This window comes from Cyprinodon tularosa, unplaced genomic scaffold (assembly GCF_016077235.1).
Source record: "Cyprinodon tularosa strain WSP-4 unplaced genomic scaffold, ASM1607723v1 ctg198, whole genome shotgun sequence".
In the NCBI taxonomy this organism is placed as follows: Eukaryota; Metazoa; Chordata; class Actinopteri; order Cyprinodontiformes; family Cyprinodontidae; genus Cyprinodon; species Cyprinodon tularosa.
The window spans coordinates 485903-503929 of NW_024038724.1; the positions used below are offsets into that span (position 1 = coordinate 485903).

The following is an 18027-nucleotide window of genomic DNA, read 5'->3' on the forward strand; positions in this document are numbered from 1 at the left end:
AACAGAGGGAAGAGGGGTGACTGACACATGCTTCCAATAACCTAGAGCGCATGGTTTATCATTACCTCCTCAGTCTGTCTGCTGACAGAACAGAGACAGCATGAAGCTGTGTGTCCTTCTTCTGCTCGCTCTGAGCACCAAGGCCTTCGCCCAAGATGGTGAGTAATGAAAAAAAATAAATTGTGTCTTCTTCTTAAGAAACCTTTCTTTTTACCCTTCTTACGGGGCATTAACCTTGGTGTCAGCCTCTTTCCCTACTAACCTCTTCTCTAGCCAGGTCAGTAATTAAACATAATTTTTATGTTTAATCAATTTTTTGTTTTGAATAGGACACAGTTGATTCGCTCTGATCTCATAACAAGCCTTTGATTTAGTGCAGGGAACTTTGGAAATGTAATTAAACCTGACTTGATCTATTTTACATTGACACGCAATGATGATAAACTAAATAAAAAAGGATATCTGGTTTTTAGAAGGTTTTATTAATGAAAATCTTAAAAGTGTAGCATGCATTGTAGTTCAACCATTCAGATTAATAGTTTGAAGAAGCCCCTTCAGGTCCAACAGAAGTCCACCTCTATCAGCTTTGCATATTCAAGTGATAAAATTCCTTTTTTTAAATGCTTAATTTGGATTGGACTAAGAGCTTGTACTGATCAGTCTGAACCCATAGACATGCTTCTTTTGGGAACCACTGCCGCTCTGGCTGCTCTGGCTTCTGCTGTATTTGGCTTTAAAATGGAACCTCCAACAAAAATTGTACTCAAGATAAATAAGATCAAGCACTACTTAATCATATTTTTACGTAAAAGTAAAAAGTAGCCATCTAGGAAATTAATCACTAGAGTAAAAAGTATTTAGAAAAAGGCTATTCAGGTGCTAAATCACTCATCATAACATCTGATATTTAAAGTTATGTAATAATGACAGATCCAAATGTAAAGTAATGTGTAACATCTGGTACGTTAAAGACTCAATAAAATGATTTAAACAAAAAATATATATGTAAGTGAAAAATTAAACTTTCTAGAAAGAAGGACAATTTTCTTTTTACCATAAATCTTTTTAGCTCTAGTGACAATATTTTCTCAAGTTAAAGTAAAAAGTATAGTGCAGTAAAACTACTCCTAAATCTTTTTTTAATTATTATTATTCAAGCAACTGAGTAAATGTAACTAGTTACTTTCCACATCTGCAATCAACTATGGTGTGGTTTTTCTGTTTTCCCTAAAGAAAAGCTGATTCCCTGTGTCAGAATGGTAATGATGTGATCTGGAGTGTTTTATGCTCCATCTGGGACATGTTATGCAGTATATAACCAATATGTGTCCAGTCAGTAGATTCTTAAAACAATGAAGCTTCTAAAAAGTTAGTTTTCTAAAATCAAAGTACATACAGGTGAGTTCTGTTGGTCAATGAGGTGACGCCTGTAGGCAACCGGTTACACTTTTCCTTGGGGGAATGTAAGGGACCAAACTTTAATGAGGACAAAGGGTGTTCAAAAATGAAAAAAAAAAATCTTGATTTAATAATGTCAAAAATAATTATGGCTAAAACGGCAATACAAATCACTTAAATAATAAATATGATTTGATTTTGGCCCAAATAAACTGAGGTCAACTAAACAGTAAACAAAAACTGACCTACCAATAAAGAACAGAGGCTGCTTAAATAGGGGTGGAATAACTTAAACCTGCCACATGTGGGAGACACAATATAACAGAGAAACAACTAATCAGAAAAACTCCATGCATTAAAACATATTAAACAAATAAAGCAACTCTTTAACTTAGCACACAATAATAAGTGCATATAAAGTTGACAAAAAAATAATGTCAACTTAAACAACATTTCCCCCCTCAGCTCTTTGGGAAAGTGGTATGTTCCTGGCTTTCACCTCTAGCTGATCTGCATTTGCAGAACCTCAAAGAAAAGAAAAAGTGTGAGTTAAACCATTCAGCCATTAAGTAAAGTGTGCACCCATACGTCTAAATTTCATACATCTAAATGAAACAACTTAAACTAGATATGGAACTAAATATGAACTATGAAAACTATACAAACAATTTGGGGTGGAGGTAGAAGGATCCACCACAGGGAATTAAACAAAGGGAGTAATGCGCAGATCAGATTTTCAGATTTTAAAAGCCATATATTTTTTTTATTTTCTCATTCACAATGATCCGATTCTATGTTGTTGGTCTTTCTGGTAAACAACTAAAAAACATGGAAGTTTGGCAAAGTGGCCATGAAGGCCAGTCTGCTTTTACCTCTTAGCCTGACATCCAGAAAGCCCAGAATCTGCCCATAGTGCTTTTCCATGAATAATGTTTTGGTGGGAAAAAATTACTTAAAATTTGCAAAATGTCTCACAAAATGTTCCGATTGCAATCTTTACATTCTAATCTATGGCTGATCAAAAAACTGAGGTTCCCTCGACTAATTAATCAAACAAGGTAGCTTCTAACTTCTCCAAGCATCCAAAAGGTCGGTATAATTGGATCTGATCCATTGCTGTACTGTCAGTCTCATATGACTGTAATCAAATATAATCTTATCAAGAACCAGAGGGAAGTAATTAATTTTTCTGGGAGATTTACTAACAAAACAGATTTAGCTGAAAGTGAGGAAGTGAATGAAGTGCATCGTTTTATCCAAAGAGTCCTGTCTAAACCGATGTGAAAATGGATTTGAGGCTCAGAGGAAGTGCCAGTGTGACTCCATGTGCAAGTATTACAAAAGCTGCTGCTCTGACTTTGAGGTCATCTGCGGTATGACGAGTAAGAAAACGTATCTCTTACGCTCCTAATCTGAGTTTGCATATTTTTACACAGTCTCTAGTTCGATTCCTACGACGAGCACTGCTGTTAACGATACTCTTGTTCCCCATCAGCCCGTGGTGACACCTTTGTGTTTGCAGAGGATGATGATGATGATGACTTGTTTGAAACCCCCACTTCCTCCCCTGAAGATGCCCCAGCTGTTGCATCCACCCAGCCCCCCGCCCCAGACTTTAACCAAAGAGAACATAAACCTAGGGAGTCCAATCTGGAAATGACCAAACCTTCGCTACTTGTGAATCAAAGAGTGACCCCTGAAAGTGAGCTCGCCTCCACAACTGAAGCTGCTCAGACTTCTCCAACCACAACAGCTGCTCCAAACACAACAGCAGCTACCACTGAAGCACCCGATCCAGATGCTGTGGTCTGTAGTGGAAGGCCTTTTGACTCCTTCATGCAGCTTAAAAATGGCTCCATCTACGCCTTCAGAGGTAGCACATATTTTATCTGAAATACAGTTATAGTCATCTAGATATGTTTTCTTTCATTATAGTAGCTTCATTGCATGTTTTCTGATTTCCAGGGGAGTACTTCTTTGAGCTGGACCAGAAGGCGGTTCTTCCCGGTTATCCCAAGCTGATAAAAGATGTGTGGGGCATCAGTGGGCCAATCGATGCTGCGTTCACCCGCATCAACTGTCAGGGGAAGACCTACATCTTTAAGGTGATGGCATGGAGACATTATCACCAGATGAATATCATTGGTTTCTAACCTGTTGTTATTAATACACCCATTAGGGAAACAAGTACTGGAGGTTTGACGATGGCGTCCTGGAGGGTGACTACCCACGGGACATCAGTGTTGGATTTGACAAGATTCCTGATCACGTTGATGCAGCGTTTGCCCTTCCTGCTCACAGCCACCATGGAAAGGAGAAAGTTTACTTTTTCAAAGGTATTCCCATAACTTTATTGTATTGCTGCTATCTTATAGTTTAGAGGTGACCCTGTGGCTTACTAACTATACTGTGGCTTGATCCAGGCGACCAGTACTACGTGTACGAGTTTTTACACCAACCCTCCCATGAGGAGTGTGCAGCCATGTCTGAGAGGTCTCCGTCAACACTCTTCAGGCGATACACAGACCTGTACTACAGCAACTATGAGCGCTTCTTCAGTGAACTATTCTCCGACTGTAAGTTTAGTAAGAGGATTCATATGGCTTAACCGTTATCTACATTTACACATCAAGTAATCTGTTCTCCTTCTTTACTTTAATACTTATTGGCCTAGACTGAGAATCTGCTGAGAGGCCCTAAAATATGTGCTCTCGGATGCTATATGTCCCACTTAATTAAACCTGAGTTATGTAAAGATTTAAATAAAAAATTATAAAAATCACAGGAGAACTATTTGGGATGTAGAGGAAAAGTGGTTCTATAAGCACAGACCCAAGGGACCTGAATAAAAATCAATTGTCAGCTTAGATTTTTTTGTTAGAAAAGAAACAAATCATGGATGTTTTTTACTATTTCTGTTTGTAACTTAAATAAACATGGATTGCAGGGCACTATATATTTTAAAGAAAGAGGCACGTGCTCATGTTGATGACTCGTATCTCACACAGTACCTCAGCATCATGACAAGCGTCACTTCATTAACAAAGACTGGAAAGGCCTCAAGTCTCCAATTGATGCAGCCATGGCCGGCAGGATCTACGTCTCTCCTTTGAGGCCATCATTATGGCTGGACCAGCAGTGGGGCCAGCAGTACCAGCAGAACAGATGGCAGAGAGGTCAGAGGCGGTGGAACCGTTCCCCCTCCTGGGGGTCCATGGCTGAGCAGGGTATGAGCATGGGGCAGGGGTTTGCAGAGAGGGGCATGGAAATGGGTCTGAGACTGGCAGAGAGGAGAATGGAGATGGAGGAGAGACTGGGCAGAGACTGGGACAGGAGGCGGGATCAGGACTGGAACCAGGACAGACGATGGAATCAGGACTGGGACCAGAATAGAAGGTGGGATCGGGACTGGGATCGTTACAACCAGAACAACAGAGGCAATTATGACACCAGAAATGATCGATTCCTCCAAAGGGAAATGCCCATCCAGAGTGTTTTCTTCTTTAAAGAAGGTAAACAGGAATATTGAAATATCATCTTCACGTATTATAATATACTTAATTTACATTAGAAAGCCTTAGTAGAGAATATTGCAAGGAATTTAGAGATTTTCATAAAAAAAAGTCTGGAAAGTCTGAGTTGATTCAATGAGAGAAAATAATTTGATTTTCCTTCCTGTTCTGTCTGCAAGACTTATTATAGTAACCAGTTTCACATGCTCTGTATTTTAACCCATGACAAAAGCGGAAATGACTAAAAATCAGGGGAGTTCCTCTTTAAGCCTTTTTTGTGTGATCACCAAGCCGCTATGCAAGATTGGAATCAAAGCTAATTGTATTTACACTTCAGTGAAGAATTGTTGCAATATTCCCCAAGCAGAGAGAGAAAACACCTAACGTGTTATGTTTTTCATCATTTCCAAACCAACACAAGTTCAGCAAAATGTTTTTATGTCTTGCTAACCTTGAACTCCCAAATAATATCAAACCAATCAATAATTGTTTCAGTCCTTTGGGACTTTCTGATAAAAACTGCTGAGTAACAGTCTAACTACTATTAGAAAAAGGTGCTAATAAAATTTATTTTATTGTTTGCCATATTTTCAGACTTTAGTTGCATTTTACCTAAAAAAGGTTGAAAATAACAGTAAAATGGATTGAATAATATTTAGAGGTGCAAATAAAGCTGTTATTACAGCTATCACTACGGTTTGTAGGCGGCCATATTGGATTATGAGATCGAGATTGGTGTGAAACCTTAGATTTTAATGCACTTCTCTGTACCTTTTTTAAAATCCGGCCCCCAAAACCAAACTGTAGAGGAAATTGATAAGATCCCTTTTAACATTTATGACCATTTTTTTCTCTCATTTTTGTTTTTGTTTTTATCAAATTATTCAACTAAATAAAAAAGGTCAAGTCCTGTTGAATTTCTTTAAACCTACCAGTGCTTCTCTTAAGAGGTTTGAGAACTTTTGCTTTAACAAAGGACTCTCTTGCGTTTTTTTTTTTTTTTTTTAGACAAATACTACAGAGTGGACCTCAGGACCAAGAGAGTGGATCCTGCTATGCCTCCATACCCCAGATCCATCGCCAAGTACTGGCTCGGCTGTTCAGACGCAAACGGAAAGGAGAAGAAGTAGTTTAACCCATTTACCCTTGTTGTCTGTTTTTGTCGTGTGAGTTTAAAATAATGTTTAACTGATGAGTCATGTTCATAGAAGCTATCTGTGCCAAACATTTGCAACGTCATTCATAAAGATCAGCAAACAGCAGCAACCAGAGAAAGTCCAAAGGGTCAAAGTTTGAATGGCTGATTTTTTTTAGTGGCTACCATGTGTTTGCAGCATCAGCTGATTGACTTTATCAAACACACAAAACGGACTCAAGTCAGATAATCACAAGATGGCAAAGAACTAACAAAAAATGTTGAAAAAAGTCTTCCTTATACTTTCTATTTCATGTCTACTATTTGTACCTTTAACAAAAATGAGTGAATGAAGAACAATATACTGCAGACATGTTAGTTCCAATCTACAGACCCCCATAACAGGTGATTTCCTGTTAGAGAACAGCAACAGTACAGCAGCGGATGTGAAAATGCACAGAAGTTCAACTTTGTCTCTAGTACTTCATTACGCAACAGAGGGAATCTACACTGCAGGGGAAATAATTAGGACAACCCACAACATGTTTTTCTTCTTGTATATCTGTTTTGAAGGATATGTTACATCAATCTGAGCAATGCAGAGAAATTCAATCAATTTAAATAAACAAGAAAAACTAAAGGTAACTGGTGTGATACAGTTGCACATCAAATGAGCCACAAATCAGTCATTTTGTAGGTTTGCCACAAAATCTGACCATTGAGATAAGAGAGTACTCCCTCATGATGTTAAATGAGGCTTTTATGAATAATATTAAGTAGATAAGAAGTCTGGTAGGAGAATTAAAAGTGATGTCACAGTAGAAATCAGACATTTAATTGTGGATGGCATTCAAACAACTTCCAACTTTCAAAATTCTGATCATCCAGTTTACTCCGAGTTGGACATGATGTCTCCAAAGATCCTTAAATGTGATAATAGGACCTACAGTACTGTTGGTATGAAAGTGAGTACCTGTAAAAAAATAAAATAAAATAATACTTAATTGAAGGCCAGACTAAGATTTGCCAGAGGAAGCATAAACATATACACATAAACCAGAAACCCATCTGTGAAGCATGGAGTTGGAAGTGTCATGGTCTGGGGATGTCTTGAAAATCTGCTCAAACTGGGCTCTGAATGAATAAGTGCAAAGTTTTTAGTCCAGATCTTGAACTCAATGAGAGGCTCTATGGTGACTTGAAACAGTCTAAATAGCAAAAAACAGAAAGAAGAACTTTCCTCAGATCGACATCAGGCTTCAAAAAGGTGTCTCTATAGACAAAACAAACAAAAAACGATGTAATCCTAATTTTTATTTCTACAAAAGCAATTCAACTTGTGTTAATTTTTTTATATTACTTGCTGTTGCTCAAGCTGTGATGTGATGTCAAACAAATTAGCAGCACAGAAATCGCTATGAAGTCAATGAAAAGGACTTCTGTTTAACAGCTCTACAGATATTTGAATCACATGCTGTTCTATCTTGTTGATCTTGTTCTGAAGTGTTTTTCATGTTTCATTCGTTTTCATAATCCAAATATCAACTGATTGTAGCGTTATCGTGTAAATGATAAATTAAAGCACTACTTTATGTCTGTAATTTTTTTTTACTCCATTGGGATAAACAAGGTTCATCACGCTCTGATCTTCTGGCTCAGCGTCTGTGGTTTATGGTTGTGTAATTAGGACGTTTTCATAGCAGGGTTCATAGTGTGCTGCTTCTTGGTTGCTGATAATCTCAGCGGCCTCTCCTGCTGGTCCCACTGTCAGATAGCTGCTCTCTGTTTGTTCTACACCTGCATTCACACTGTGCACGGCTGCTCCTTCAGCTCTTGGAGTTGACCCACAGTCAGCGGCGGCCAACTCTGGGACGCTTTTCAGAATTGATGACAGAGGTCGTTTGGGAGTGTTTCCTTCTGATGGAGGAGCCTCTGAGACATTCTTCTGCCTGATCGGCTTAGTCTGTGCTCCTGACGGCCCTCCCTGCTCCCACACTGCGGCACGAGCTCCCAGCTTCCTCCTTGGAGGTTTAGTGATCCCCTCGACGGGCTTTGACTTGGACTTTCCTCCATCCTGCTCTCTTTGTCTCTGCAGGCTGCCAAGTCTGCGCAGCATGGCCTGGACGGGCCCTTCAGAGCTTGACTCTGGTTTTGTTACAGGCCTCCCAGCCTTTCCTACCGTCACATATACTGTGGTCAGCTTATGAGAAGCTCCCACCTCACCATCAGATGTTGGGGTCGGGGTTCCTTTCAGACCAGCTGTGTTGGACATGGTCCGTCTTCGTCCTGATGTTCCAGGGACTTGTAAATTCGCATATGATGGGTTACTGTCTACTTCCTGGTCCTCACGGCTTGACTGCTGATCGTCTGTTGTTTGAGCCCCTTCCTCATCTCCTCTCTGCTCTTCTTCATCTTCATCCTCCTCCCCAGTCCTAGCTGTGCCTCCCTGACTCTGGAGGGCCGACAGCATCAAAACCCCCCAGGGGGTCTTAGCTTTGCCGCGAGAAGGACCACCGGGGTCCTGACCGGATCCACGCCTCTCTTTGGGACTAAAGCGTGTCCCTTCTGCAAACGACACAGACGGCCGCTTGGACTTGGCGATGCTGGAGGTCCGAGGGATGTTGAAGGACGACGTAATGTCTTCGTTGCTAAACCCAGATGGGTCTAGGAACATGTTACACTTGGAGCTCATCTCCTGGAACTCCCCACCTGCCACAGCAGGGATATCTGCAGAGAGGACACAGAGAGGACACAGAGAGGACGTTCATGACCGTAACGCTCCTGCTTTCCAGCTGTGTCTGTGCTCCTACCTTCCCTCGGGGGAACGCAGTAGAGGGACTCTCCCTCCTCTTCATCGCTGTCGAAGGACGAACCCTCATCGACCCAGCCGGATGAAGGAGGCTCAATGAAGCTGTGGTTAAAGGTCAGCTCTGGGTCATGGTGGGAAACTGTGTGCAAATAAAGAAAAAAAACTTCAACACAACAAAGTGCAGAAACAAACCAAGACACTAAGCGTGTCACGTTATACTGAAACATAGACAACCAGCGAAGGTTAAGGTCAAGGATTTCATATCAAGGTTTACATAGTTTTGAATTTTTCATTAGTTTTCTTTTTTTGTTTTGTAGCTTCTGATTTTCAATTCTGTTTTAATAGTGATTCATTCTTAGTATCTGTTAGCCAAGTTAATATTTGTTTTTTGAAAAAAAGCTTAGCTTTTTTTGTTTGTTTGTTTCAGTTATGATTTTAGTCTATTACGTAATATCAATAACATACCATGAGCAAGACTATAAAAATTAATAATATTAATTACATGAGAAATAAAATCCTAGCTAAGGACACACCGCCGCATCTGTATAATGAAAAAAAGCAACAAACGGCAACAGAAAACTAGACATCATATTAAGGCATTATGACAAAGGCAAAAAAGAAAAATAAGAACACTTTATGTTTATTTTCAGGGGGGGTTTTTGCATGGTGTAGTGTTATATTTTTTAACCTTGTGTATTTGAGGGAATTAAGTGTTTTAAAACAACACAACTTAGTATGTAAATATAAAATAATTGATACAAAATTATAAAACTTGTCCTTTTAAAGTAAAATCCCACTGCCTTTAACAACTGACCAGTGTTAATGTAATATTAGTGGAGTAAAACTTAAATATTGCTGTTCTGCAAAGGTCTCAAAGCATTCATGTTCAAACAGCATCATAAACACCAAGAGATGGAGCAGACAGGTCAGGGGGCGGAAGACTTTACATTATTTATTTTTGTTCATTACATTCTCTTGACCGCCCTCTGATAGGTATCTGTCAAATATACATCAAATGTATGTTTTGGATGCAGGAAAAGTCTAATCAAACTCTTAATACAGACTTTGTGAGAAGAATTGATTCAGGATTAACCCTTTGTGGGGGTACTGACCAGTGACTCGAGGCAGACCTGAGGACCAGTCAGACATACAGGGGAGGGCAGCACCGATGTTTGCCAGAACACTGTAGACGTGATATTTCATCCTGACCAACAGGCCACCCTCAGCCACAGCCACCCTGCCGCAGCACAGAAGCAGACAGAAGCAGGTGAAATAAATAAAAAGTTAAGGAGCTTTTTTTTTTTTTTTTTTTTTTTACAATTTTTCCCCCCTAAATGTAAGATTCATAGCTCTTGGGGAGTGGTACATTTTATATTTATAGATTTCCCAGTTTGAGCAGTAGGCTCACTATCAGTGAAAAGCAAATGTGTTTGTTCAAAGGAAAGCTTCAATATGAACAAGGAGAATTTTGCAATTACATTTCACTACCAGCAATGGAAACATAATCTTGGGGAAAGATAAGAGACAGAAGTTAAATTCAGTAAAGTAGAAGTATAATTACACAAGGCATTTAATTTCTTAAAACATTGTAAAATGTTCTTTTAACAAGCAGATAAATGAACACTTTACAGCTTTATAGGTATATGTAACGTATGTTTTTTTCTCTTTTTTTATCATTTCTTATGTTTTCATTATATCGGTTTTCAAACAGCCTCTTTAAATTACAATACGGATTAAAGGAAACAAAAAACGATTCAACAGTGTCTCTGATATGCATCCTTTTGTTAAAAGTCTTAGATCCTGATGGCAAAAAATCCAGTAAAACATTGCAAATATGTAATATTTGTGAATGCCAGTGGGGAAGAAACCTGTTTTTTCCATCAGTAGGACCTCCTCCACAACACAGGCAGCAGCACAGCACAGCAACAAACAGCAGGAACAAAGGAACCAGCACGCCTGCAAGCACAGCCCCTCTACCGCCTGCATGAACAAAAGAGTTGACCTTTAGGCTCAAAGGCAAACCAAAGAAAGATGCTGTGAGTAGCTTTACATACTGGAGGGACAGGCCCCTGTGACGGTGTTGCAGCTGACTCCCTCTCCACAGTCACAGAGGGACGAGCAGTTGGCCCCAAACATCATAGCGGGACAGGTACTGTTACAGCTGGAAATCAGAAATCAGAGCAATATGTCTTAAATTCATAAATATCTCTTAATTCAGAGATTGTCGAACGACCAAACATGATTAAAACCAAAAACTAATGTGATAATGATAATTATTGTTATAGGAAGAAATGAAGTAATTGTAATCCAATGTTTCCTGCTTCTCCAGAAGTTTAAACTTTGAGATAAATAAGTATTGCATATTTTGATGATAAAGTAGAATGGGATTTGATAAACTGCACACACAAAAAACATGTTTTATAAGATAATCTTAAGTCTACAGCAGTGGAGTTTGTTTTGGTAAATCAGGAGCACTTGGCTGCTCAGCATCATCGTCTTTGGAAATACTTTTGTGCTAAAACAGAAAAAATTTAAATGAAAATGATAAATTGATCAATTTAAAAAACATAGTGAGGAAGAACTTCCTGTAGTAATAAGAGCTCCATTAGTATCAATTTCCTTTATTTCATTATAGTCGACTTGTTTCACTCTAGTGCATCTGACAGGTAAAATTAAAAAATGTTTTCTGTAACTCTTTAATGAACTAACTGCATTTCAGTTGTCAGATCAGATAACAGTTTGCAAATTTATGATAGTTACTTTATTCTAAACCACCTAAATATGCACAGTGATAGAGAATATTCTACCAACAGAAAATAAGAAATTCCTCCTTTGTTCATTTTTAGATTAGAATAATCCTTGATCTTGCAATGGAGCTATTACTGATTTAAATATACTGATGGATATGTTGCTAAACATAAAAACCAGAGATATTGTTGGGTTGGATTGACAATATGAGAAATCACCCAGGGCAACATGTGGTAGGGTTTAGAAGAAGTACTAGATTAAAAATGAATATCTTATCTGTTAACTGATCCATTAACATGAGTAGATGAGTTAATCAAGTCTCCAGAATTGGTTGAAGGGACTCGTCCAGGGCTCCATTTCGAAACCGTCACTGATCCAGTTATTTGACCTGTGCTTTTAACATTGATCAATGGTTCAAATCTATTTTCAGGTTAATCAAATAATGGCTTCATTATCCAAAAAAGGTATTAATAAGCCCCTGGTATGTTGTTAGCGATTGAAAAGACAAAATAAACATGAGGGTGGGTGATTGTGTTTCACTGTGTGTGACTTTGTGAAGTCATTTCTTTATTTCTACAAAAGCAAAAAAAATCTATATTCAGGTCTGACAGCTTACCTGTCTCCTTGGAAACCAGGGCTACAGACACATCTTCCTGTCACATGATGGCATTTGCCCTGAAAGCACGGACTGCACAGGAAGTGGCAGCCGTCTCCATATCTCCCATCAGAGCAGAGCTCCTCACACCTGGTGGGGTCATAAGTAGAACAAAGTTAAGATCTGGAATATAACTTCATATTCTCTACTTTCTACAACAGGCAGACAAAGCTGCATGTCCATTAGGGATGCACAAGATAGCACTAATTTATTGTTAGCACAGAAGTACAGTACTTAATCAGTAGTGCAAAGAACTGTTTAACATGCAATAAATAGAGCTAATTATATAGATAGCATTCATTCAGACTGTATATGCTAGTAATGTGCATTTCTAAACTGTTTTATTGCAATAAAGCAGATGCAGCCACCATCATTTTCGAAAAAAAAAAAACAACAACAAAAACCCCTGTTATTCAAGTGAAAATAATATTAATTCTCCTCAAGTATTTTTTTATATTCCAACAAAAAACCTCACTATATTTGTGGGATTCTAGATGACAGAAGAACGAAGGTACAGTCTAATTAACGGGAAGAAAATTGGTTTTCAGCTTCTTTAATTTTGCCAACATTAATTAAATCCTGGGCAACAAATTGCCTAGAGAAGAGCTTTCAGTATTAAAAGAGTCCAATTGTTTGTAATTCCCTCTCTTTCTTAGACAGCATTAGAGCAGAGGTTAGAAAAAATTGAATTAAAGGAACCAACAGGGTGTAATGAGACACCAATTTAGGGAGGAGGATTTCAAGATCATCATTATGTGACCCTGGTGTATGTAGACCAAAGAGGTACAAAATAAGTTAAATAAATGCATTGTATAATGAATGAATAAGAATGTCCTATTAAAATAATAGATAAATGTTGAGTGAAATAAATAAAATGTAACATTAAAATTCTGTTTAGATTCTTAAAGGTATCATTGAATTGTTTCATACATTATCATGTCATTATTCTAATTGCAAGTAATGAAGTGCAAAAAATAATTAATTATACCATTGTATAATTAAATGTACCACTAAAACTGTGAGATTAATTGGTGAAGTTTTTTTTATTTTTATTATCAGGTACACTTTTGAAAGTCACAGGCTGAACCCCCAGAACATTGGGGGCTGGACACACAAAAAAACAAGAAAAACGGCTTTATATTTAGGATTTACTGGGTGTTGTGGTACCTTTGAAATAATAATCTGCTATGTATGCCATAATATATTCATTTTTAAAATAATCTTTTCAGTGTGGATCTCTAAAATCTGTAAAAATACGAATTCTTCGTTCTCTTCCAGTTACTATAACCACTGGTGGTCAGCTTATCTTTTTTAAACCTTTCTTGTCTCTATTTGCCTCTTGTTGGATTTTTATTAGTGAAGATTATATTTAACTTCAAATTTGTATTGGTCCATTTAAAAAGAACAAAAATAAAAATAAAAAAATTCAGGGTAAACGCTCTTGCTATGGTCGGTCTGCTACTAATAATTCTTTAATCTTATTTTTTTACTGTTATTGTGTAAAGGTAAACCGTAATATGTCACTTTCCCACTATATCAAACACGAGAAGATATAAAAACCCCAATGCATAAGAAAATGTTTTTATTCTCCAATATGAAAGGCCCTGAATTTGATTTTAGTTCAGAAACCCTTTTATACCTGGCTCCCGTCCTTCCAGGGTCACATCTCAAACATTTCCCTGTTATTGGATCACAGGGTTCATTATTCCAGCACTTTGGGCACTTATGCCTGCAGCCATCACCGTACCACCCAGAGGCGCAGGGGCGGTCACACCGCGTGCCGTTCCAGCCGGGTTCACAGGCAGCACAGGCACCATCAGTGGACGAACATGGCTGGTTGTCTTTACAGTGGCCACATCTAGAGGCAGGAGTTGGAGTTATGACACGTCTAACATGGAAACAAACAGGCTTAAAATAATCATTTACCTCATTTTACAGCTGCTGCCATAGTCCCCAGCTTTACAAGGGTGGTTGCATGAAACCCCTGTATAACCTGGTTGGCAGAGGCACTGCCCAGACACCGGGTCACAGCTGCTGTGCAGCAGGTCACAGTTACATTTCCTGTCACAGCTGGATCCCCAGGAGCCCGCCTCACATTCGCACACGCCGGTCCGCTCATTACATGGAGACTGGTTACAGTTGCAACTGGCCTGACATCTAATCCCCCAGTATCCCCTGCGACACTGGCAGCGGCCTGTTAGCGGGTCACAGCTGGAGCCCAGAGATCCAATGCTGGAGCATTGGCATGGTTTGGAGCAGGTTGGGGACCACCAGCCTTCATCGCAGATGCAGTTTCCCATGACGGGGTGGCAGTGGCCATTGCGAGTGCACTTGCAGGTGTTCTGGCAAAGCGGGCCCCAGCGGGTGGGGTTGCATGTACACTCGCCGGTGACAGCATTACAGTGGCCATGAGGGTAGCAGGGACACACCTGACGGCAGTCTGACGCCCAGAACTCAGGAGGACAGCCTCACGTTCAAAACAAAACAGAACAGGGATTATTTACAAACCTTTTTACAGCTTCCATATTTCATCACGTTTGAAGGTTTTTCCCCAAAATAAACTGAATATTTCAGTGTTAAAATAAATGGATGGTTTATGGGTCAAATATTGACATTTAACATTATGAACCAAGAGTTTGCTGTGTATCAGGTATGACTACATGAAAACCAACCTTTCAATATCTAAAGTCAATTTGATAATAAAGTTTATACAAAAAGTTGCTTTTACAGCTTTGAGTTGCAACTTTTCTGCAGAATAGTAACAAGTCATTTTATCCATCAGGTCTCAAAGCCTAAATTCTTTATATTCAAATCCTAAAAGTATAGTGGAGGATGTTCTTTATCCGGGTGGATCATCAAGATAAATGATCCTCCTAATTGTCAATCATTCTGGTGATATGTTGACGTACGTGCTCATCCCCAGTCAGTTATCTTTTTCTGTGCATGCGCACCACGGTTCTTTAAAAAATGGCTAAGGGTCGTAAGAGAAAAAATTTCTACGAAGTGTATGAGAAGAAAAGAAAGGCCTCAGAAGAGAGAAACAAGACCAGAGATTCTTTTACATGATGGCGTACAATAAAAGCACAGGTCGGGCTTCCCACTGATGCCGCAGTTGCAAAGTTTCTACTCGACAGGTAAAGTTTGGCATGCTATTTGGAAAAATCTATTTCACAACACTGCTGTTAAAAGTTATCTACCTCTATATTGTAATATTCCTGGGATAATAAGTTTTTATTTTATAATTTGCATCGTTAGAAGTTATACGGTGAACACAGATCCTTATTTAGCCCTTAAACACATTCAACTTCTCACTGCCTAACACACACACACACAATTACAAGCATGTCATGATTTTTTAATCTACCAGTAGTCTTATTTGAGGGAAAACTATTTTATATACAAATGTTGGTGAGATGAGATCCTTCCAAACGACGACGATCTTATCATTGGGTTCCCCGCACCGCCTCGAGGAGAAATGGGCTTGTGCATGCTGTCGCACGAGTTCAATAGGCGTTCCCTCACGGGAGCGTGTACAGGGTTGTGCATGTGCTTTTTTTTTTTTAAGTGGAGAGGGTGGGGTCTTTTGGAAAATTCGTATAAATCCTCCACAACACCTTTAAGAAAACACTAACAAGTTTGAAGTCCAGTCCAAGTTCTACACAAGGATTTAGCAAATTATAATGAGTAACCCCTGATTCGTTATTGAAGTGAGGAAGCAAACATTCAGGATCAATATTTTATTTTCAACTTGGTGGTGGAATATTTTTCTTTTACTTTAATGAGACCATCACAACATTTGAAGTAAAGACAATAGAACCCAAATAAGTCAAAAGATATTAGTACTCAAGTCAGTCAAGTGGTCAATCTTTTCTAATTTGACCAAATTAAATCTAAAGTAACCAAATCTGGGACTTGAGTCTGGTTCAAATCACCTCATAAATAATGGGGGAATGACGATGGCAGTGAAATATGCAATAAATGTAGAGGCCTAAATCTTTCACATGGCGACCTCATCTGTTTTTCTAATCCTGACTGGGTGAAATGTCTTGCTTATGTCAGTTTAAATGGAATAAATGATTTCCTTATATCTATTTTAGGTGCAAGTGTTTTTTTTTTATCATTAATGCATTTAATTTTTACTTATTGACCAATAAATTTAATAATGACACTACCTTTTTGACCAAATATTAAGTAAAGCTTCTTTATGTCTCTGGGACTTCAAATTTGTTTTTATCTCATTTTGATTTCACTCTTATTGAATGTATTACAATTTACTACTTTGTACTCCACTACCCCACTTTAACAGTCAGCTGTTAAAGTGGTGCTGACTCCATATATATAAATATACTTCTGAACCCTCAAAATGCGATAAAATATCCCAGTGTCCAACTGTAAAATATACCTAGCGACAAACAAATTTAGGCTTTATTTTCATATAAGAAGATGGGGGGAAAAAAGAGTTGTTTCCTCTGTGATTTTTCTTTTCCGGTCCAAATAATCTATTAATAATTTATTCCATTAATCTTATTTTGAATTATTCCACTCTTTATATATATATTGACTCACCCCTTCTGTTTTAACTTCAAGTAAAAATTTACATAGACACATATACATATTTTAGGCACCTCATACATATGGAACTCTATAAAATTGGATTAAATAACTGTTGAAATAAAACTGTACTTTCAACATACACCACCATCACAGGTAATTTAAGGTGTTTGATTTTACTTTGTGGTCATATAAATGATTTCACCATTGATTTTATGCAATTAAACACACATTACACTTTTACTATTACATATCTCTTCATTTCTGACAGCATTTGTCCTGTCTTCTTCGCGACCTCTACCATATTGTTAAAAAGGTACCAAACATCTGCTGCTTTTTGTAGCAACTCACGTGTTTTACACTGAGCTCCATAGTACCCAGGTGGGCAGCGGCATACTCCAGGAAACACACAGATCTCATTCTCAAGACACATTTGTTCACCTTCACAGAGAGCTGAAGACAAAAACACAGACAGCAGAAACATAAAGAATGAACCAACCTAACCTAGCAGGTTAAGACCCAGCTTTAGGTCACACAGGCTCACCTATAGTGCACTCTTTTCCCTGCTGGCGCCATCCAGTGCAACACAACAGTGTAGAGGAGTCCCTGAATATTTGTGATATGATAAAAAAAAGCATAAAATAAAAAATTTTACAGAAAAAAGAAATGGGGCTAAACAAGCCTGTTTTCAGGTTATAACTGTGTTAGACCCAGCGTTGTGGAGATGAATGGATAAAAAAGTTTAGGGAATACTTTCTTTATGGCTCCTAAATTCTTAACTTTCTCTACTTTTCTAAGTTAGTCAGTAATGCCGAAAACGGCACAGCCTCCTACAGCTATGTGCTGCTCCCCTGTAAAACAAGGAGGGATGAAACAGGTGAAGCCTACCTTGAATCCTTGCAAACATTTCTCCCACCAGGATCCAGTGTCTGTGCAGAGGACAGGGAGCAGCAGAGCAGAACGCTCAGAGCTCGGAGAAACCTCATCTTCACTCAGAACCCAGTGCTAAAAAAACTCCTGCGTCTGGGAACAAATATCTTTCTGCCTCACTTCTCTACTCACCCTCCACCCTTCCCTCTCTCCCTGCCTGCCTGCTTCCCTGTCCGGTGAGTCTTCTTGTGGCTCCGGTGCAGCCATAGAGGTCAAAGCACCCCCCAAAGTTTCCTCTCCACGTTTCCTCGGGAAGTCGGAGCCATTTCCTTCTATTCATGCCAGACGC

General features: G+C 38.7%; 2 protein-coding genes across 4 annotated transcripts; one reads left to right on the top strand and one right to left on the bottom strand.

The window, feature by feature from the left end:
* vtna (vitronectin a) lies at window positions 1-6716 on the top strand. Of its 3 annotated transcripts, XM_038283986.1 has the most exons (8): window positions 1-158; window positions 2661-2780; window positions 2894-3271; window positions 3364-3503; window positions 3578-3734; window positions 3822-3974; window positions 4407-4910; window positions 5919-6716. In XM_038283986.1, exons 1-8 carry the CDS (start codon window positions 101-103, stop codon window positions 6038-6040), a joined length of 1632 nt encoding a protein of 543 aa, XP_038139914.1. In that variant the 5' UTR covers window positions 1-100; the 3' UTR covers window positions 6041-6716. The 3 variants fall into 3 exon arrangements, with proteins under 3 accessions (XP_038139914.1, XP_038139916.1, XP_038139915.1); XM_038283988.1 differs by lacking the exon at window positions 2661-2780 and having other exon boundaries at window positions 16-158; window positions 2972-3271; XM_038283987.1 differs by lacking the exon at window positions 2661-2780 and having other exon boundaries at window positions 29-158.
* A 148-nt stretch (window positions 6717-6864) lies between these two features.
* Window positions 6865-17908, bottom strand: scarf1 (scavenger receptor class F, member 1). The gene is made up of 11 exons (XM_038283985.1): window positions 17697-17908; window positions 17353-17414; window positions 17160-17261; window positions 14184-14724; window positions 13897-14115; window positions 12219-12347; window positions 10909-11015; window positions 10723-10834; window positions 9967-10091; window positions 8856-8993; window positions 6865-8772 (listed from the first exon to the last, which is right to left on the bottom strand). The coding sequence occupies exons 1-11, from the start codon at window positions 17792-17794 to the stop codon at window positions 7715-7717; spliced, it is 2691 nt and encodes an 896-aa protein (XP_038139913.1). The 5' UTR covers window positions 17795-17908; the 3' UTR covers window positions 6865-7714.
* Between the last annotated feature and the right edge of the window lie 119 nt (window positions 17909-18027).

Excerpts from the sequence above, each read along its gene's own strand:
- vtna (XM_038283986.1), top strand. The coding sequence starts at position 101 with ATGAAGCTGTGTGTCCTTCTTCTGCTCGCTCTGAGCACCAAGGCCTTC. Across the intron at positions 159-2,660 it reads CAAGGCCTTCGCCCAAGATG|AGTCCTGTCTAAACCGATGT; the intron begins GTGAGTAATGAA and ends TTTTATCCAAAG. Across the intron at positions 3,975-4,406 it reads CAGTGAACTATTCTCCGACT|TACCTCAGCATCATGACAAG; the intron begins GTAAGTTTAGTA and ends TATCTCACACAG.
- scarf1 (XM_038283985.1), bottom strand. The coding sequence starts at position 17,794 with ATGAGGTTTCTCCGAGCTCTGAGCGTTCTGCTCTGCTGCTCCCTGTCC. Across the intron at positions 17,415-17,696 it reads AATGTTTGCAAGGATTCAAG|GGACTCCTCTACACTGTTGT; the intron begins GTAGGCTTCACC and ends ACAAATATTCAG. Across the intron at positions 17,262-17,352 it reads GGGAAAAGAGTGCACTATAG|CTCTCTGTGAAGGTGAACAA; the intron begins GTGAGCCTGTGT and ends TTTTGTCTTCAG.